This window comes from Anopheles coluzzii, chromosome X, assembly GCF_943734685.1.
Source record: "Anopheles coluzzii chromosome X, AcolN3, whole genome shotgun sequence".
Taxonomy (NCBI): domain Eukaryota; kingdom Metazoa; phylum Arthropoda; class Insecta; order Diptera; family Culicidae; genus Anopheles; species Anopheles coluzzii.
Window position 1 is genome coordinate 15,007,628 of NC_064669.1, and position 22,573 is coordinate 15,030,200.

At 38.5% G+C, this 22,573-nt stretch overlaps 1 protein-coding gene across 2 annotated transcripts in view; it reads left to right on the forward strand.

Moving 5' to 3' along the window:
- Nucleotides 1-856: 856 nt before the first annotated feature.
- The window catches only part of LOC120956888 (uncharacterized), a 124,518-nt gene continuing 102,801 nt past the window's right edge, over nt 857-22,573 (forward strand). The window contains exon 1 of one of the 2 annotated variants that reach the window (XM_049611259.1): nt 857-4,573. In XM_049611259.1, coding sequence (XP_049467216.1) covers nt 4,313-4,573 — 261 coding nt within the window. In that variant the 5' untranslated portion in view covers nt 857-4,312. Of the gene's footprint in view, nt 4,574-5,803; nt 6,244-22,573 lie in introns of those variants that run through there. The other variant, XM_049611252.1, reaches the window with a different exon arrangement.

Sequence of the window (22,573 nt, forward strand, 5' to 3'; positions counted from 1 at the left end):
TGCTCTCTTCATTCTCTCTTGCTTGCTCTCTCTCTCTCTCTCTCTCCCTCCCTCTATATTTCTCTCTCTTTTCCTCTGTACCACTATCTCGTCTGTATCTGTCTCACCATCAAGCTAAAAAACATTTTCACACACACACACACACACACACACACACACACACACCTATACAACTTAACATTTCGTTAGGCTCGGATCACGACAACTCGTATGGGTACCGCCGGTGGCTAGACGGTCCTAGAACGGATGCATTGTGCCGTCGCGTTTTTTTTTATTTTTTTTATTAGCAGCAGTGTACCCCGCGTTCTTCTGAGCAGCACCAGCGAAAAAGAAACAGAAACAGATCAATGCGCACTGTACAACAAACACACTATCGCGCTTTGTCCACGTCCGGAAAAATTCCACTTAAACGCAAAAGGTATCTTCAATAGCGTCCATATGTCTTCATTGTGGGGAATTAGACAGCCGCAGCGGATGTTTTTTGCCAATTTTGTTTTTTTTTCTGCACGCATGATTACCACTACCTTTGCGAACACATGCACACACACACACATTGAGGCAAGCGCAGGCAATATATCGCACAGCTACATCGGAAGATATCACTAACTGAAATTCCAAGAAGCTTTCTTAAGGATGCTGCGAAACCAATCGCCTCTCGCTCGCACACACGCTCGCTCGTTCGCTCGCTCTCTCGCTTTCTCGCACGGTGGCGAGGCTCTCTCGCAGTGTGGCCCTCGAACGCGCGTGGAGTCGGCGGTTCGTGTGTGGTTGCTCCAGTATTAGTGCGTAAGGTTACACTCAATCGCACCATCGAAGTGAAAACTGAAGGAAGCGCACACCCATCATAAATGCGCAAGAGCTTGAAGCGGCCGGTGATTGTATAGAAGCGCCGTTAAAAGTTCTCCGGCGGTGCAGTTCCAGTGCTTTGTGGTTAGAAAATAGCATTGTGTGGTGAAGGGATTCAAAATACAACGTAATACAACGGGAGGGTTTTGGGGTTTTTTTTTGCATCAAGATCATGGACAACCATCATCATTTATTCCCACTCTTTTCCTGGGCATTGTTACGTACGCTGAAGGCCTGACCCGTCTGTCTGCGATTATGACAATGTTCTGATCGCGTGTTCTGTGTTTTTGTGTGAGTGCGTGTGTGTGTTTGCGTGTTTTACAAAGAGGAGGAATCTTCTTAGACTCCCATTGTCACACGGGCCATCCCGTTAGCATGCGATTCTTACACAGTGAAGTCCCTCCTTTGGTCATACACCCCATTGCTGCACATCGTTTCAACGCCACATCTTCAAATATTAGTGCGGGCATACATAATTTTTTTCCTTAGTGATTCTGATCTGCCAAAGTCATTCTGTTGCGCCGGTTCTCCTTACGCGTCCAAATACGCGCCAAAATTGCAAAAGTGTTGCACAGGCGAGCAATAACCGCGCTAATTAGGATACATTTCGAATTATACTTATCGTAATTTAATATTGTTTACAGTCGAGTGAGTTGTATTTGATGATGCCGCGACATTTCAACTGAAGGAGAGATTCGATGTTTGCCATACCCATTCGGATGTTCCCTGATTGTTCTGCTTAGTGGCTGTTTCAATTGGTTTTGTATGTGTGTGCTCACGTTGATTTTTTTTCGTGACTGAATTCGTTGCTGTCGTTGTGTTCTTTTTTTATATCATTCTTAATTTTGCATCCATATTCTTGCCTGCTACATTGGGCTGAACAATATATGGATTGAATCCATTCAGCGATGTGCTCGAGCCTTAATGCGGGCACAAAGCGCTATGGTTTTGTGGTTTGTCCAAGTGAGATAAGGGGAAGTTGTTTTGTTCTCCATTTTGATTTCTTCGTCGCGCGTCGCTGTTAGACCAAGGATAATGTATTTAGAAGGTTGATTTTTATCGCTTTTGCTGGGCGACATTGTGGGGGACATCTGTCATTCTCTGCATACAAATTTCATTACCCTGCACCAGCCCTCCCCGATTTTTATACCGGAGCCCCCGGAAGAGAAATGTCAAGTCGAGAAATGTCATTTTGCTCTGAACAACTTCACCTTGTCATTTATAACACCTTGTGTTAGACCGGGTTTTAGCGATTGTTTTTCACATCCAGGAAATAAATGTAAACCTGGCATTATTTGCGACACATGTGATTTTTTTGTTGGTAAAAAATAACAGATATTAACCCATTTGATTAACAATCAGCAAATAATGCTTCAAAATCTGTGATAAAAGTTCGTGAAATTGTTTTGTCCCAGAAAATCGAAGGACCTTCCTGAGACCGTTGAGCTTAAAATCCATATCATTGTAGTATACATTGAAGCTATTTTATATTGTACTGTAAACATTTGATGTATAAACTTAATTGTAACGCTGCACTCGTACACAGTTGCTACGGGATCGGTTTTGGTCATTTTTCCGATTTATTTTTGTTGTTTCTCATTTTTTTTATAGTTTCAACGATTGATTTGGTTTACCCAGAAATGTTAGACTTTTGGTATCGAATTGCAATGGGAAGATTCCAATAAATAGTGGGAACGAGCCAAAAATATGTTTTAACATTATCATTGTTTTGTTTGTTTGATTTATCTTTTTATGTGGTGTGTTTGCTCGTGTAATCCTGCGATACCCTCCAGAACAGGATGAGCCAAGCAGCTGAAGGGAGTGATACCGGTAACGGTGTACCATCGTCACCGATAGCCAGAAGTGTGGCCGAGTCCAGTGCAACCCCTTGGCGTCCGATGACGTTTCCGGACTTGCGTGGGTTCCCCGCCGCACAGCAGCTGTACGGTTTGCCGGTTCCGATCGATTTGAGCTTCCTACGCTCACCTGTCAGCAGTGATGAGGGGGCATCGGGACAGCCGTGGCAGCAGCAGCAGCATGCCGACTTACCGTCCCAGGTACTTTTACCCACTTTCCAGGTTTCTATTTTCGATAGAATTGCACGCTTTCGAAAACATCAACCGTATAACGATTCTCAAACGTTGCAGGTAATTACACCTCGGGAGGACGAGCTGGTGCGCTGGTGGTTGCGTGTTTTACAAAGAGGAGGAATCTTCTTAGACTCACATTGTCACACGGGCCATCCCGTTAGCATGCGATTCTTACACAGTGAAGTCCCTCCTTTGGTCATACACCCCATTGCTGCACATCGTTTCAACGCCACATCTTCAAATATTAGTGCGGGCATACATAATTTTTTTCATTAGTGATTCTGATCTGCCAAAGTCATTCTGTTGCGCCGGTTCTCTTTACGCGTCCAAATACGCGCCAAAATTGCAAAAGTGTTGCACAGGCGAGCAATAACCGCGCTAATTAGGATACATTTCGAATTATACTTATCGTAATTTAATATTGTTTACAGTCGAGTGAGTTGTATTTGATGATGCCGAGACATTTCAACTGAAGGAGAGATTCGATGTTTGCCATACCCATTCGGATGTTCCCTGATTGTTCTGCTTAGTGGCTGTTTCAATTGGTTTTGTATGTGTGTGCTCACGTAGATTTTTTTTCGTGACTGAATTCGTTGCTGTCGTTGTGTTCTTTTTTTATATCATTCTTAATTTTGCATCCATATTCTTGCCTGCTACATTGGGCTGAACAATATATGGATTGAATCCATTCAGCGATGTGCTCGAGCCTTAATGCGGGCAAAACAAAGCGCTATGGTTTTGTGGTTTGTCCAAGTGAGATAAGGGGAAGTTGTTTTGTTCTCCATTTTGATTTCTTCGTCGCGCGTCGCTGTTAGACCGGGTTTTAGCGATTGTTTTTCACATCCAGGAAATAAATGTAAACCTGGCATTATTTGCGACACATGTGATTTTTTTTTTGGTAAAAAATAACAGATATTAACCCATTTGATTAACAATCAGCAAATAATGCTTCAAAATCTGTGATAAAAGTTCGTGAAATTGTTTTGTCCCAGAAAATCGAAGAACCTTACTGAGACCGTTGAGCTTAAAATCCATATCATCGTAGTATACATTGAAGCTATTTTATATTGTACTGTAAACATTTGATGTATAAACTTAATTGTAACGCTGCACTCGTACACAGTTGCTACGGGATCGGTTTTGGTCATTTTTCCGATTTATTTTTGTTGTTTCTCATTTTTTTTATAGTTTCAACGATTGATTTGGTTTACCCAGAAATGTTAGACTTTTGGTATCGAATTGCAATGGGAAGATTCCAATAAATAGTGGGAACGAGCCAAAAATATGTTTTAACATTATAATTGTTTTGTTTGTTTGATTTATCTTTTTATGTGGTGTGTTTGCTCGTGTAATCCTGCGATACCCTCCAGAACAGGATGAGCCAAGCAGCTGAAGGGAGTGATACCGGTAACGGTGTACCATCGTCACCGATAGCCAGAAGTGTGGCCGAGTCCAGCGCAACCCCTTGGCGTCCGATGACGTTTCCGGACTTGCGTGGGTTCCCCGCCGCACAGCAGCTGTACGGTTTGCCGGTTCCGATCGATTTGAGCTTCCTACGCTCACCTGTCAGCAGTGATGAGGGGGCATCGGGACAGCCGTGGCAGCAGCAGCAGCAGCATGCCGACTTACCGTCCCAGGTACTTTTACCCACTTTCCAGGTTTCTATTTTCGATAGAATTGCACGCTTTCGAAAACATCAACCGTATAACGATTCTCAAACGTTGCAGGTAATTACACCTCGGGAGGACGAGCTGGTGCGCTGGTGGTTGCGTGTTTTACAAAGAGGAGGAATCTTCTTAGACTCCCATTGTCACACGGGCCATCCCGTTAGCATGCGATTCTTACACAGTGAAGTCCCTCCTTTGGTCATACACCCCATTGCTGCACATCGTTTCAACGCCACATCTTCAAATATTAGTGCGGGCATACATAATTTTTTTCATTAGTGATTCTGATCTGCCAAAGTCATTCTGTTGCGCCGGTTCTCTTTACGCGTCCAAATACGCGCCAAAATTGCAAAAGTGTTGCACAGGCGAGCAATAACCGCGCTAATTAGGATACATTTCGAATTATACTTATCGTAATTTAATATTGTTTACAGTCGAGTGAGTTGTATTTGATGATGCCGAGACATTTCAACTGAAGGAGAGATTCGATGTTTGCCATACCCATTCGGATGTTCCCTGATTGTTCTGCTTAGTGGCTGTTTCAATTGGTTTTGTATGTGTGTGCTCACGTAGATTTTTTTTCGTGACTGAATTCGTTGCTGTCGTTGTGTTCTTTTTTTATATCATTCTTAATTTTGCATCCATATTCTTGCCTGCTACATTGGGCTGAACAATATATGGATTGAATCCATTCAGCGATGTGCTCGAGCCTTAATGCGGGCAAAACAAAGCGCTATGGTTTTGTGGTTTGTCCAAGTGAGATAAGGGGAAGTTGTTTTGTTCTCCATTTTGATTTCTTCGTCGCGCGTCGCTGTTAGACCGGGTTTTAGCGATTGTTTTTCACATCCAGGAAATAAATGTAAACCTGGCATTATTTGCGACACATGTGATTTTTTTTTTGGTAAAAAATAACAGATATTAACCCATTTGATTAACAATCAGCAAATAATGCTTCAAAATCTGTGATAAAAGTTCGTGAAATTGTTTTGTCCCAGAAAATCGAAGAACCTTACTGAGACCGTTGAGCTTAAAATCCATATCATCGTAATATACATTGAAGCTATTTTATATTGTACTGTAAACATTTGATGTATAAACTTAATTGTAACGCTGCACTCGTACACAGTTGCTACGGGATCGGTTTTGGTCATTTTTCCGATTTATTTTTGTTGTTTCTATTTTTTTTTATAGTTTCAACGATTGATTTGGTTTACCCAGAAATGTTAGACTTTTGGTATCGAATTGCAATGGGAAGATTCCAATAAATAGTGGGAACGAGCCAAAAATATGTTTTAACATTATCATTGTTTTGTTTGTTTGATTTATCTTTTTATGTGGTGTGTTTGCTCGTGTAATCCTGCGATACCCTCCAGAACAGGATGAGCCAAGCAGCTGAAGGGAGTGATACCGGTAACGGTGTACCATCGTCACCGATAGCCAGAAGTGTGGCCGAGTCCAGCGCAACCCCTTGGCGTCCGATGACGTTTCCGGACTTGCGTGGGTTCCCCGCCGCACAGCAGCTGTACGGTTTGCCGGTTCCGATCGATTTGAGCTTCCTACGCTCACCTGTCAGCAGTGATGAGGGGGCATCGGGACAGCCGTGGCAGCAGCAGCAGCAGCATGCCGACTTACCGTCCCAGGTACTTTTACCCACTTTCCAGGTTTCTATTTTCGATAGAATTGCACGCTTTCGAAAACATCAACCGTATAACGATTCTCAAACGTTGCAGGTAATTACACCTCGGGAGGACGAGCTGGTGGAAGCCGATGTCAGTGGTGCTCCAGTGGCTCCAATGAGAATTAAATCCGCTGGGCTGGTCCCGAGAGCTAGTGGCGCCGTAGCGGTAGTGGAACCGTATCAACACGAGACCGGGTCTGATGATGAAGCAAACGAACAAGACTCGTCGGAATTGGACGACGTTATGATTCCCGCATGTCCAACTGCTATTAGCGCACCGATATTTTTGCAACCCGAAAATGAGGAAGCAAATATGACAGCATTCAATGGTGCTGCATCGATTGCTAACCCGTGCTGGCCACCGCTGCATGAGCATACGGAACAGCCCGACCAGCAACTATCCGTCGATGTTCCAATCATAGTTAAACTAATCGGTAGAGCAGGATCGTACGGTTCACTGTAGCGCAGTTAAAAGTTCTCCGGCGGTGCAGTTCCAGTGCTTTGTGGTTAGAAAATAGCATTGTGTGGTGAAGGGATTCAAAATACAACGTAACACAACGGGAGTGTTTTGGGGTTTTTTTTGCATCAAGATCATGGACAACCATCATCATTTATTCCCACTCTTTTCCTGGGCATTGTTACGTACGCTGAAGGCCTGACCCGTCTGTCTGCGATTATGACAATGTTCTGATCGCGTGTTCTGCGTTTTTGTGTGAGTGCGTGTGTGTGTTTGCGTGTTTTACAAAGAGGAGGAATCTTCTTAGACTCCCATTGTCACACGGGCCATCCCGTTAGCATGCGATTCTTACACAGTGAAGTCCCTCCTTTGGTCATACACCCCATTGCTGCACATCGTTTCAACGCCACATCTTCAAATATTAGTGCGGGCATACATAATTTTTTTCATTAGTGATTCTGATCTGCCAAAGTCATTCTGTTGCGCCGGTTCTCTTTACGCGTCCAAATACGCGCCAAAATTGCAAAAGTGTTGCACAGGCGAGCAATAACCGCGCTAATTAGGATACATTTCGAATTATACTTATCGTAATTTAATATTGTTTACAGTCGAGTGAGTTGTATTTGATGATGCCGCGACATTTCAACTGAAGGAGAGATTCGATGTTTGCCATACCCATTCGGATGTTCCCTGATTGTTCTGCTTAGTGGCTGTTTCAATTGGTTTTGTATGTGTGTGCTCACGTAGATTTTTTTTCGTGACTGAATTCGTTGCTGTCGTTGTGTTCTTTTTTTATATCATTCTTAATTTTGCATCCATATTCTTGCCTGCTACATTGGGCTGAACAATATATGGATTGAATCCATTCAGCGATGTGCTCGAGCCTTAATGCGGGCAAAACAAAGCGCTATGGTTTTGTGGTTTGTCCAAGTGAGATAAGGGGAAGTTGTTTTGTTCTCCATTTTGATTTCTTCGTCGCGCGTCGCTGTTAGACCGGGTTTTAGCGATTGTTTTTCACATCCAGGAAATAAATGTAAACCTGGCATTATTTGCGACACATGTGATTTTTTTTTTGGTAAAAAATAACAGATATTAACCCATTTGATTAACAATCAGCAAATAATGCTTCAAAATCTGTGATAAAAGTTCGTGAAATTGTTTTGTCCCAGAAAATCGAAGAACCTTACTGAGACCGTTGAGCTTAAAATCCATATCATCGTAGTATACATTGAAGCTATTTTATATTGTACTGTAAACATTTGATGTATAAACTTAATTGTAACGCTGCACTCGTACACAGTTGCTACGGGATCGGTTTTGGTCATTTTTCCGATTTATTTTTGTTGTTTCTAATTTTTTTTATAGTTTCAACGATTGATTTGGTTTACCCAGAAATGTTAGACTTTTGGTATCGAATTGCAATGGGAAGATTCCAATAAATAGTGGGAACGAGCCAAAAATATGTTTTAACATTATAATTGTTTTGTTTGTTTGATTTATCTTTTTATGTGGTGTGTTTGCTCGTGTAATCCTGCGATACCCTCCAGAACAGGATGAGCCAAGCAGCTGAAGGGAGTGATACCGGTAACGGTGTACCATCGTCACCGATAGCCAGAAGTGTGGCCGAGTCCAGCGCAACCCCTTGGCGTCCGATGACGTTTCCGGACTTGCGTGGGTTCCCCGCCGCACAGCAGCTGTACGGTTTGCCGGTTCCGATCGATTTGAGCTTCCTACGCTCACCTGTCAGCAGTGATGAGGGGGCATCGGGACAGCCGTGGCAGCAGCAGCATGCCGACTTACCGTCCCAGGTACTTTTACCCACTTTCCAGGTTTCTATTTTCGATAGAATTGCACGCTTTCGAAAACATCAACCGTATAACGATTCTCAAACGTTGCAGGTAATTACACCTCGGGAGGACGAGCTGGTGGAAGCCGATGTCAGTGGTGCTCCAGTGGCTCCAATGAGAATTAAATCCGCTGGGCTGGTCCCGAGAGCTAGTGGCGCCGTAGCGGTAGTGGAACCGTATCAACACGAGACCGGGTCTGATGATGAAGCAAACGAACAAGACTCGTCGGAATTGGACGACGTTATGATTCCCGCATGTCCAACTACTATTAGCGCACCGATATTTTTGCAACCCGAAAATGAGGAAGCAAATATGACAGCATTCAATGGTGCTGCATCGATTGCTAACCCGCGCTGGCCACCGCTGCATGAGCATACGGAACAGCCCGACCAGCAACTATCCGTCGATGTTCCAATCATAGTTAAACTAATCGGTAGAGCAGGATCGTACGGTTCACTGTACGCGATTTGGTACGCTCAATTGGGAAGCCACGATATCATGGAGCGTATCCCGGATTGCGTCATATTTGCCCCAGAGCTGCCACCGGATCACCAGGGACCCCCACCGATACTTACATCGCTTTTGCTGCAACGCAGAATGTCGACTGGCGAGCTGGTGACGGTTCCGTATGGCCCGAAGCAGATGCCTGGCCATTCGATTGAATAGGATGTGCCCACGAAAACGGTGCAGCTATCGGTAAACCAAACCTACCCTTGTTTGTACCCTTATTAGAGAAAGTGGACCAATTTTGAGGATTAATTTTACTTTAATACAATGTATTTTGGTAAAAAATCATTTAAACGTTAAACATTTGTATGACTACATTTTGTACTAATATTTGAAGTCAATAAAGAAAACAATATTTTTGAAGAGTTCATACCGCATAACAAAGACATGATATATGTTTCCTTTATTCCTTCGGCATACTCTCCCTAAATGGTCGACTGTTTGCATTAAACCACGTGCCGTCTTCAGTATTATACAAGCTTTTATTCATTGAACATTGGATTCATTCCTGCGTATTAATGTGTAATGAGTTCGAATAGTTTTTCTATGCTCATTGTCTGGATAAACTAACTGGCCCAAATTTAATCAAATTTCTTTTTTTTTTGGTGATCGGAATTAGTGTTGTTGAAAAATCTTATCTTAAGCCCTCATGCAAATATTTATACAATCAATAAATATCCTAACTTTCCTCAGATTTTGCTTGGTTGACCTTTGGCTTCCATTTGCTGCAGGGTATATTGTGTTGTCTTAGTTTATTGTTAAGTCTTAAGTTAAGTCTTAAGTTATATTTTGATGATTACTTTAATAAAATTTATAAAACTTTAAAATAAGCTATTAAAACACTTTAAAAATCGTCTAAAAATATGTATCTTTAAAACCTTTGTAAAATATCTTATATATATTTTTGAACGCTTTTACATGCATTAGTTAGCGCATAAAACCTGGTTTTCGAAGTGTCTTTATAGTTATGGTACGACCATAAATTTGTTTTTTCGTCATAAGTCGTGTAAAAACGTGTTAAAATAAATTGAAAAAAATATACGAAGATGTGAAATAGTATTCTGCACAACTCATAGATTCACTGTTTTTCTCTATCTCTTATGGATTGTCCGCAAATCGCAAAAAACGACTGTCCATATAGGGTAAATGTACCAATAGTGGTGCAATTTGTAGTGGTACCGATGTGTTTTAATGGATTTAAAGTGTCAGGAAGGACATTTTCTGAATATTTTAACACATATCAATTGGAATATGGTTTATCTTCGCAATCACAACCATTTTTACCCTGAAATACATCAAATTTACGAAAAAATACATATTTTTGTGACTGCTTCGTTGTACCTATAATGGTGGTATGGTTCCTATAGTCGTCGTATTGTGTTCCTATAGTGGTGGTAAACAAGGATGCCTCAAAACAGTGTATGATATCAATATAACTTAGTTTTGAAGATGTTTTCGTGTGAATAGCAACGATTACTGCCATAATATTGGTTTCTTGCGTAATTTGATCGTAAAAAATGTATAAATTTGATTGATGAAACTATTCACTAAAGTACTGCATCACACCTGTCATCAACCAACACCCGGAAGAGTGTGCTTGATTTGAAGTCAATTTTTCATTCAGCCAGATAAGCGAAATTTGGCCTGTTTTTGGTAAATTACCTAAATAAAACTCATTTCTGTTGCTTATTTTAGTGAAAACAGTACGACATGTCAAAAATTTCCTCGAAAAAATCTAAAATGACCTGTATTTATTGATTTTATAACTATAACCACTATAGGAACATGCCTGTTTTGTGTACCTATAATGGCACTATGGTAAAAAACACTTAAAAAAGCATAAATATGGTCAAAATGCAAATAATTTTAGTAAAACAATAACATTCCATAACAGTCATGTTGAAAAACTAGTAATTGCGTGGATATGTGATCATTTAGAACAGCTGTGTCAAACTCATTTCATCAGAGGGCCGCAAGTACAAATTTTCAGTGATTCGCGGGCCGCAAAGTGGAGAATGGAAAAAATACCCCAATATTTATCTAAAGTACTATTTACATTTTTATTTTTAATCTAATTGAGTTTTTGTACTACTCGCCTCTTATCTGGAATCGTTTGTTATGTACAAATTCACGATGTTATTTTCATATGTGCTCTTTTTTATATTAGAAAAAATGTTTATTGTACTTTCAATGTTATTATTCAAATAGGATATTTTTCATTACTCGCGTTCTCTTACGGAAGTTGTGCTAGCAAAAATCTGTCAAACACACTTTTTCACTGAAGTAGCGGAAGTCTAGCAGCCTGTGGTGAATCTTTTTCATGCAATCCGAACTATCCATCGCTGGATGAATAACAAAAATATTTGCTTGTGTAAACAGCTTTATTTTTCATAATTGTTGCTTTTATCGTACACGAGGGCTTTCTATCGTTTTTTGTGAGGCGTAGGAAGTTCCGTTCTGTTCGCTGTCATTCCTATTTTTTTACAGTTCTTGTAGATTACAAGATTTCACCCGAGGTAAGTATAAGTAGCCTAATTTTAAACTGTTTACACTTGTATTTTTTTGACAGATCAAGGAAAAAAATGTAAAAACTCGTGTTTATACATTATTTTTCGCTAATTTCCAAGTTCCAAGTGTTCTGGTGGCATATTCATTTCTTATAACAATATATATTCGTATTTTACGAATAACTTTTTTTAAATAACGATAATTTTATCTGAAGAAGATTCGTGGAGTGTGATTCCATACAGATCGGCAAATCTGTTTTTGACACTTGAAGGGAGATGATTCACGAATTGAGGAATTGAGGACTGTTTGAGCTCTATTAATCTCTATTAATTAATTAGCTTTGTATTGCAAGGCTTCGGCATTTCGATTGTTTTTATCCTTGATCTAAATCCCTTATGCTTAAGCGTAATCATATTATTTTTGTTTTAATTTTTGGAGAGGTTGGAAAGTACATTAATTCGTCTTGCAGAATGGGGGGTACAAATAATTGCAACTTGGCTACAACCACTTTTATTAACATTTATGGTGGCATGTTTATGACAAAAAACAGAAGTGGCTCCAATCGAATATCAATGATGTAACATTCTAAGGTCGGAAAAAAATCAGAGCCGAATGAATCCTTTACTCGGCAGTCGGGGGCATGGAGATTGTCAAATTCGGTGGGACAACCGATGACTCCAACGGTTCCGAATGACTCCTAACGGCTCTATAGGCTTCGGACGGCACCGAACGGTAACTGTTGGTTTGATTTGGCCGGATTCGAAGTTGCTATAGCTAAGATCGAAAATGGTTTTGAGCCGTGGATGCGATTCTGACAATCTATCATTAGTTGTTGCGAAGTTTCCTAGTGTATGTATCAAGTTATTTTCATTCCTTTTTCGTTTGTAGCCAGTTGACGCAGATCTATTTTTCCATACAGAATGTGCAATCGAGTGTGCACAAAATTATGCTAATATTCAGAATTTAATCGAAACATAATACGACTGAGCTTGCATTCGATTCAATGATTCTTAAGGGTCTCGATTGATATGTACCTTTGTGTAGAATAAGTTTATGAGATGTTATGGGTACATTCATGTTAGTTTCCATATACCAACAAAAGGATTGTTCTTCTCTGGAAAATTTAATACACTTTGACAAATAGTAATAACAGATTTATGGTTTGCAGTGCTTTTAGCAATTCTCAAAATATTCTCGCGGGCCGCATTCAGAATCGACGCGGGCCGCATGCGGCCCGCGGGCCGCCAGTTTGACATACCTGATTTAGAACGTTAACAGAAATATGAGTTTCGTTATGAAATTCTAAGGATTTTGGAAAAATGTTGACACATTTCACAAAATAATGGATTTTTCGGTCACTAAGTAACGGAATGACCCCATTTAACTTTTAAACCCTTTGTAAAAGGTTAAAGAACATTTCACACTAACTTAAATAACTTAAATACTTTTAATTTGCCCTATGAACCGCATTTTAGAGCAATAGCACCACTATTGGTACTACCACCACTATAGGTACATTTACCCTAGTTGTGGTAGACGCTGTACTTACTTAGCTACTTATCCGGCGCTACAACCAATTTCGTACCAAATGTCCGAAACCGTTCACCGTTTCCTTTATAATACTACTTTTACAAAAAAAACCTGTGATGCTTAAAATGCTGATTGGTCTATAGTTTTCTTGTGCAGTTGAATCTTTGTCGTGTTAAGGTATTGCTAATATTTTGGATTTTTACACACTTTTGAAACATATTCAAGCTTTAGAAAGCTGTTGAAAGTAAAAAGTTAAATAAACAATGGATTTGTTCGGTAAGTACCATTATTGAAAGTATCAAGACCGACAGATTTTTTGTTAGTATGCGCTTTGTTTTCAATGTGTTTTACCTGGGGTCTCCAAAATATGTCCCCGGGTTGCATACGGCCCTCGAGAGCCAATAATGCGGCCTGTGAAGATTAACACAAAAAGTTTATTAGTCAGCTATTATTTAATTTATTAAATTTATTTTAATTTCAAAATCTAGCTTCATTTTAAATATGTATACATAAATATATTTTTGTTACATTCAGTTGGTATTTTCTCATTAGCTTGCTTCTAGTTGGAGGACAGTTACACGATTTGTGCTCATCAGCATTACGTATAACATTTCACGTGATTACAGTGTTTACGCTGCTGTGGTTGAATTGTGCTCTGCTACCATTGGATTGTCACTACACGGAAGGTTCGTAAACTAATACGACCAAATATTACAATCAGGCAGCAGCGGCTTTTTTATTTTTCTTCTTTGATCCAAATTCAAACGTCCATTACTAATTTGCACAATGCACTCATTTGTATGATCTCCCATTCGAAATGCTAAGTAACAGTTGTGGTGAGATTGCCGTATAATGTAATTGATCTGCTTCGCTCTAACCGCCAGTCACATTGGGCTAGGCTCATGATTCATTCCGAGGGGACGACCATTAAAGAACAAGCACACTTGCGTTTTCGTTTACCTATGTACAATCGTGTTCAGCGATTTGCGTTCAGTTTGCTGTGAACCGTCCAACAGCATAGATCGATACTCGGACACGTAAAACTAGACGGCGATAAGTCGACTTTTTGTTTTGAAATTGAGTGAATTGAACAAATGTGAGTGTTTCATCAGTTTACAATGTGTGGTATTTATTTTATCCTTCACGGAATATAATGAACAACATTTCTGTTTTCTTGTTTCTCGCCTACTAGGTTTAACCGTAGTTGCTTTAGACCCACTAAGCCTTTTTTAATAAAAACAACTAATTTGTGCTTTATTACATTATTTTCTTACAAAGTAGCATAAACAGTTTTTTGCCTAGTTCTTCTAGCAGTGCCTAGTAGTTTGCCTAACTTAATCTTCTTCTTTTGGCACAACAACCATTGTCGGTCAAAGCTTGGCTTTCAGTTACTTATTGGTTACCAATATCAGGATAGTCAGTCCTACGTATGGGGGCGCGGTCCATTTTGTTCTAGTTTAACTACTGTGTAACTAATTGCAGATCAGTTTCTCTTTTCAATATACATATGGCATGCTTGCTAAAATTTTGCTCAAGATTATTCGAAGATCTGGATTTCTGGTAGAGTTTCAAAAGGTAGTACTTAAATTTCAAGCTCTTTAGATATTTCAAAGACTAAGAAACTAGTGGGATTGGATTTCGGTGACTTTTTGATTACCCGTAGCTGGCAGTCAGTTAGTCAGTTAGCTAGCAGTTAGGTCCTACTTAACAAGTCTTGATCTTAACCTTGCAGGCAGATACTGAAAAAAAATGAATATGATTACTGTACGGACTTCATGCCATGTAAATGTAAACATAATTTTATTTTGTCCCATTTTCTGAAATGTTAATGTACCACTACAAAGTAAAAAATTGAGAACTGTGGAATTCATTTAGGATATCTTTTACGTAATTTATTAAAGGATTTTCAATTTAAAGCGATCAATTTTGAGCGTTGGGTTTGGGGTTTGCGTTCGGATGTACGAAGTCTCAGCAGCTGTGTCTCAGAACAAAACGCAATGCAACATGGAAAGTACGAGTAAAGCACGTAATGCAGAATCGCAATTGCTTCAGATGTTCTGAAGAGCGTGCCAACGTAAGCCAACGTAACTCGCGCTCCGCTCTCTCAACTTGCAGTTTGTACTCCGCAAAAGCCAACTCAGAACATCAGCGCTCATTGTGTAAATTCGCTCAGTCAGCACCGCAGTGGCGTCATCTACAACAGTTTGCAGTTTGCGTGGAAGACTATAAAAAATATCTGTTTTTTCTTTTCTATATGCCTACTTCACGGTAACGAGCTGGTAAACGGCGGTGCTAGCATTCCCCAAATGGCACAATATGTGTGACAATGACCGTTCATATTTCACGCACGCACTCTTACGATGTACTGGGCGTCCCCATATAAGGGATAGGGAATAATAATCGTGAGGTTTTCTAATCCGTCCAAATCGTTTAGCTATTGGTAAGCTAAATATGTTTTGTAACAAAATAATACTGTTATTTATAAGAAGTAAACTTACTTTCATTAATAAACTATTTTATAGGAAGTTATATTTGTTAAAATATGCATAAAAGTGTTATTAAAAAACTGATAATAATAATAATGATGATAACAATCATAACAACACCAATACAGGGTTTTCCAAGTCGTGTGAATGCTATCATTATTATTCTGCACGTGCCATATGTAAATTCACATCAATCTGATATTTCATTTCCATCATATTTTTTTTAATTTCTTCAGCATGATTTTCAACACGTATCAAACTGGATTGAGTTTGACAGTTCTTTATCATGTGTTGAAACTGAAGTTTTATTTTGAAGAAATACACCATTTGACAGCTGTTGAAAAACTTCTTGTATGCGGTGAATGATTTTGTGGCTATTCGAAATGGAGTTGGAAAACTCTGTCATAGAAAACAATTAAAGTATTCCAATAAAATCATCATAATTATAATTTAGTCATAATCGTCATGAATTTATACATTTATATATTGATATATTTATTTATTTATTCAATAATTTATTCATCCTTCTATTTATTTATTTATTTTTTTATTCAGTTACTAATTAATTAATTAATTAATTATTTTCTTTATTTCTTTATTTCTTTATTTCTTTAATTCTTTAATTCTTTATTTCTTTATTTCTTTATTTCTTTATATCTTTATTTCTTTATTTCTTTATTTCTTTATTAATTCATTTATTTCTTTATTTATTCATTTATTTATTTATTTATTTATTTAATTATTTATTTGCTTTTTTTATTTGTTTTTATTTATTTATTTTATTGAGAATAAAGGCTCGGCTGTAGCAAAATCATCATATATTACACCAGTAGTTACCGCCATGTAGATATATGGACTACATTTGTGGATAATCGTTTAACCTTTCATGCATCTAATCCCGATGTATATAGACAACTTATATAAAACTCATAAAACGTGTTTTAACACAGAAAATATCCGGAGCAACGGAACATAGGTCACGTCATGGATCAGGAATGGAATGATATGCAACCGTCATTGCGTTACGCTGTGCTCGCAGAACACTCCTACAGCAAACGTTCGGAACAACAGCCCGAAGACAACACCACGAATCAAACATGGAATGATATGCAACCATCATCGAGTAACGCTACCTTCACAGAACACTCGTACAGCAAACGTTCGGAACAACGAAACACCGACAACAACATGGATCAACCATGGAATGGTATGCAGTCGTCATCATGTTTCGATGTCCTACACCAGAACGAGTCTTACGCAGAAGCTGATATAAACACCGCTGAATTGAATGACATTCTGGTTACGTTGTTGCAAGCTATTGACGAATAGGCTCATACCATGCACACAAATGAAGATGAAATGGATTACATTGTCGATGTTGATGATGATCGCGTGAATGCGTTCGAAAAAACATAAGATGCTATATAAGCCTCTTCTGCTGTGTTGAAGAGTGCATTCCGAAATGAGCATGAGTTTATTTCGGATTTAAACTGAGGGCTTACCAAAAAATCAGTAACACGTTTCCTCCGAGACCAAAAAATCGTGAAATAGTATGAAATGAACGCCTACTTCCGAACATTGCTATATATCGCTGAAAGAGTCTATTATATGCAGTGGCGGATTTTCCTATAAGCGGACTGAGCGGCCGCGGGGGGCCCCGGCCTAAAGGGGGCCCCGAGCTAAACCTCCACATGTTAAATCACTTTTATAAGCGATTGATTTTTTGTTTTTATTGCACAAATGAACGGAAAACTAAATCATTCTCAAAGTAGTTCATTCTAACAAGTAAGTGTGTGGAATGTGTTGATAACGTTTATAGCAATTAAAAGTTGATATGAACTTTGGAGATAATTTTTGAAGGCCAAAACAAATATCCATATTAAAAACAATAAATCCCCTCCTGATAATAAGTCATAAAGATGCTCCTGGGATGATTAATTTATATTTTTTAAGAACTTCCTAAACGGTCTCGATTGCAAGGACGAAAAGACTACAAATACGCAAGTGCAGGATAATCATTGTTGGACGCTTGGATTTCAGGCACTTTTTATGTATCTGTGAAGCAGGAAATCACACAAGCTTTGTATAGTGGCTTTCACTGCTCATGTAGATGAATGAGCAAACAAATGTATTGCAAACTCTGTTCTAAAAATACAAAAGTATAAATGAGTAAAATTCAGATCCTTTTGTCAGGCTTTCCAGATATGCCTTTATCTAGATATGCCTAGATCTCTACTGAAATTCGGAAAGTCTGGAGTTTTACTAACTACAGTTTATTATTTCATTGTTCATTGATTTATTTCAATATACAAGACTCTTAGCTTAGAAAAACGACCTAATGCGCACTTGTGTTGAAAAACTACTACAGAGAATGAAATGCTGCTTTACACCAAACACTAGTAACACTAGTATAGCTACACAGAAAACTTTTTTACTGAACTTCAGCAAAATTTTACTGAAATTTTTTAAACTAAAGGTTCAGTAATCCTTTCAGTAAAAATAATGTTTACTGAATCATTCAGTAATGTCCGGTGCTCATCAAAATGACAGCTCGTTTACTGAAATCCCAGTTATGCTTGGAGATTGCCAGTTCCTCAATTCATGTTCATACATGTTTTGTGGTCTTTTATACAGTTTTTATACTGTATTTTGCCGGCGCAAGTGTATATGGTTCAGTAAGCGCTCACAGTCACCACGCAATTTCAGCGAGCACAGTGGATTGTAGCAAACATTTTACACACCAGCACGGCTGCCAATTATTTGAAATCAATCTCGTAAGTCGAAATCTCACCTGAAATTTCACCAGGGTGTCTGTAAGCGCTTACCAAATCAACTTTTTGCACATCACGAGCAAGTGGGTACCGGATTGTTTTGTTTTGATGTTCTGACTGACAGGTCGATCTGACAAAATCAATTGCTGCATTTTCAGTAATTTGTTTTACTGATATTCAGTAAAACGACTACTTTGACACTTATTTTAATGATTTTCAGTACAATGCGTATTACTGAAATGCATTAAGTAAATTGTTTTGCTGAAAGTTCGTAAAAATATGACATTCATGCTGAAAACCAGTAAAATATTCTATTACTGAACCGTTTCACTAAAAAAATTTACTGAAGCCAGATGAGAAAATTTGCTGTGTAGTATTTGAATATAGTTTTGATTTTTGCACTACCGGAATCAACGATGATGCACATCTTAATAATATGCAAAATATGTTAGCTTGATTACACGAAGACTATAGATCCTTTTTGGGCCGGTCTGGTGGTACAGCCGTTAACTCGTACGACGTAACTACATGCCCGCCACGGGTTCATGTCCCGAATAGGCTGTGCCCCCAAACGTAGGACTGACTATCTTGTTACGGTAACAAAAAGTCATTGAAAGCCAAGCCCACTTTACTAGTGGGTACAGGCAGGCCTTGATCAACAACGGTTGTTATGCCAATGAAGAAAAAGATAGATGCTATTAAAATAATTAACTTACTGGCATAAAAAACGACAGAAGAAAATTAATCCCTCACGAAATCAGGATGACATATTTGGTATTCGCAACAAGATATTAAAAAAAATGCAATATAATTTTCTGGACTTTTAAGGAAACCAGGGGCCCCAATTCTATCTCCCGCTTAGGGCCCCGAGATGGATTAATCCGCCTCTGTGGTGAAATCGAATTGTATATGACTATTGCTCGGATTGTGTGTCTGGGAGAAATATCAACCACTCAATGCTCTGATAATAAGTTTTCCCAAATATTGTATCCATATTGGCTAACCTAGCCGTGTTCGTTCGATTGCACATTTCCTGCACAGGTGCTTTCCTGGATGTGTAACATAGGAAATGTATCAAGTGAAACTATGTTATTAAGCTTTAGATAATCTGGCCGAAGTCTTCATTTAGTTTGAATATTATTATTCTTTTGAATTAGCAAAAAGTATTGCATGGCGAAATCGAATTGTATATGACTATTGTTCGGATTTGTCCTTCATGCCACGCCATAGCTCGTCTCCCTTTTTCGTCATTTCTTTCGCTAGTATAAATCACTTGTGGAGTTTGTCTCATCTTCCTGATATTTGAGTATTGCATCGCTTAGTTTTGTAAATTGTTCAAATAGAGGGCTATGAAATGAGTGAAAATGAGCGTCGCGGCGAACCGTCCCTGGAACGACCGAGTTCGCTGGTTCGACTGATTATCTCAGATTTTCAGCGTCTGGTCGTTTGCCTTTTGCAATGTTTATTATTGATTTATGCAATGATAAGGTGGGGCCTATTATTATGAGTCTTTTAATTGAAATGATCAGAAAAGTTTTTTTCTATCATTTGCAATTTCATCTGTATTCTATATGTTGTTAAATGTTTCTATTAGGCAGAGTAATGTTGAAATACTGTTTCATAATTTAAAGGTCATTAGCCGTTAGCGGAGGCTAGTGGCTCTTTTTTTAGAGCGCTGCGTAATGCTTGGAAGCGACTCGTCTTCCATTCGGCCCGTGCGTCCTCCCTGCATTAACATAAGGCTTCCATTATAAGAAAATCAGTCCTCCCTGCATTAACCAGTATAAAAAAGGCAACAACACAAGCCTACTTAGGTCGCCCTGAGTCTTTATACAAAAAAAAAGCAAAAAAAAAAAATTAAAAAAAAAAACACGCAAAATACCACTGTTAAAATGTAAATATTGTTCGCTGCTTGGTAGGGCAAGAATCACAGAAATACCGTTAAGTATGATTTGCTAGGCTATTTGAATACAATACACCATATGATTAGGATCTCAAGGTATGAAGCTAAAAAATTTGGTGCAAAATCATAAACACAAACCGATAGCTGCACCCTCATATCCTGCAAAGACAACTGCAACTGCTGGAGATAGTCAAAAGGCATTTAACAGACAACTGGACAACTATACGATATACGCAGGCAGTAAGGGATAATATATTATGATCAAACTCAACTTGGGCTTATGTCGTTCCTCTTATCGTTTTTTTATTCTTTTGCAGGAAATGGAAGGAGTGGTCGCAAATCGATGGCTGAGATGGTGAGCCACATAGCAACGCGAATAGTAAACGAGCAATGTTCTGTTTTTTATTTGATAGATAAGTTAGTAAATTTGATTAGGATGTGGGTGTAGAGGTATTAGTTTTTATGAAACAGGTCATTCTATATTCAACGTATTGCATTTCACATCAATTAAGAATAAGTTAATACGATATATATCCATTATTGAATTTATTATATTCAAATTCAAACCTAATTTAGCCCTTTTAGCTAGTAATAAAATTGTGTTATTCAACGAAACTAAACATTTAAAGTTTTTTATACTGAACATGTAAATGCTATTTAATTACAATAAAATGTAATTAATATTAAAAAAAGCAAATGTGAAAAAGATCATGAAACACATAAGCGTAATATGATGCAAATTAATCATATAATATGGAGTTAATAATCATGTGGTAGAATAGAGTGAATAGAGTAGCCGGTCTCGTAGTACAGTCGTCAACTCGTACGACTTAACAACATGCCTGTCATGGGTTCAATCCCCAAATGGACCGTGCCGCCATACGTAGGACTGGCTATCCTGCTATGGGGGGAAATCATTTAGTCACTGAAAGCCAAGGCCACAAGTGGTACAGGCAGGCCTTGACCGACAACGGTTGTTGAGCCAAAGAAGAAGAAGAATAGAGTGAGAGGAACAATCGCTCACTCCTTCAGCTGATGATAACAGTTTTGAAGTTAATTGGCGGCTACGTGTGTTCGTTTCGATTACTTGTTTTGTTGTTGTGCTTTCTTCTGTAGATCTACGTCTTTTCAATTTTCCTCTTCATTTTCGGAAAGTAGATATGGTTTGGTGTATTGTAAGGTAGGCTTTAACATGGACAAGATATGGTTTACTATAACTTTTTTGTATAAAACTCCTGAACAAATGAATAAAACCAGTATAATTAAACATTATTAAGACCATCATCATGTTACTATTTCCACCAGAAGGTGACCCTAACAAAATAACGAAGAAAAAATCAACATATTAATGAATAATCAGGAAGATGTTTGAATGAATGACGTTTCTAATAATGGTGATGCTGGAAAGGCGCTGGACCTCGCTGGAAACCGAAAAACATACAGTAAAATGGCCATACCATCGGCGCTGAAGGGAACTAACGACGGCGTGAACGAAACATCGGACATAATATTGATCATGGTGTAGCCGTGTTTGTGAAAATATAAGTGAAGCAGTGAAGAGAGGAACTATATGCGATAAATAAGTTAAAAATTAGCATGTAACAGTAATAATGCGGATGAAATATTGGAGGCTATAAAAAGTGTTTATTTAAGGAATCCATGGAAACATTAGTCCATCGATTGAAACTTAAAAATAAAAAAAAGTCTAAATTTTTTTAACACAATTTTCGAAACTAAAAATAACATGCAAAAAGACATATGAGTCGTTTAACGGTAAATCGCAATGAAAATTGGAAAAATATCGTAATATCTTTATGGACAGAGCCACATGAAAAAACGGGTCAGTTCGCTAACAGAGCTTTCAGTACCTAGGGAACGATGGTGTTTGTAATGAAAATTAAGCGTATTTTAGGTGTTTCAGAACTGGTTACACCATAAACGTGTGAGTTTACAAATTGTATATGATATTTGATAAGTGGGTCTATTCTATTTGGCGTAACGTCCTACGCGAACATGCCAAAAATTAAAACAAAGCTTAAATGTGTCGATACCTGTGCGTCAGATATATTCAGTAAAAAGTTGTGAAATTGCCTCATATCATAAAACAACAAATCTTTAACTGCCCATGAATAGTGCATGTAGTGCATGAAGATGTTCCTATTCCGTTTGATGAAATACGAAGGCGATAATTTTCTTACACCTCACATAAATACAAAGTAAAAAATATAATATAGATTATAACTTTTAGTTTTTGAACATAGACCTACAACATTATTTTATAAA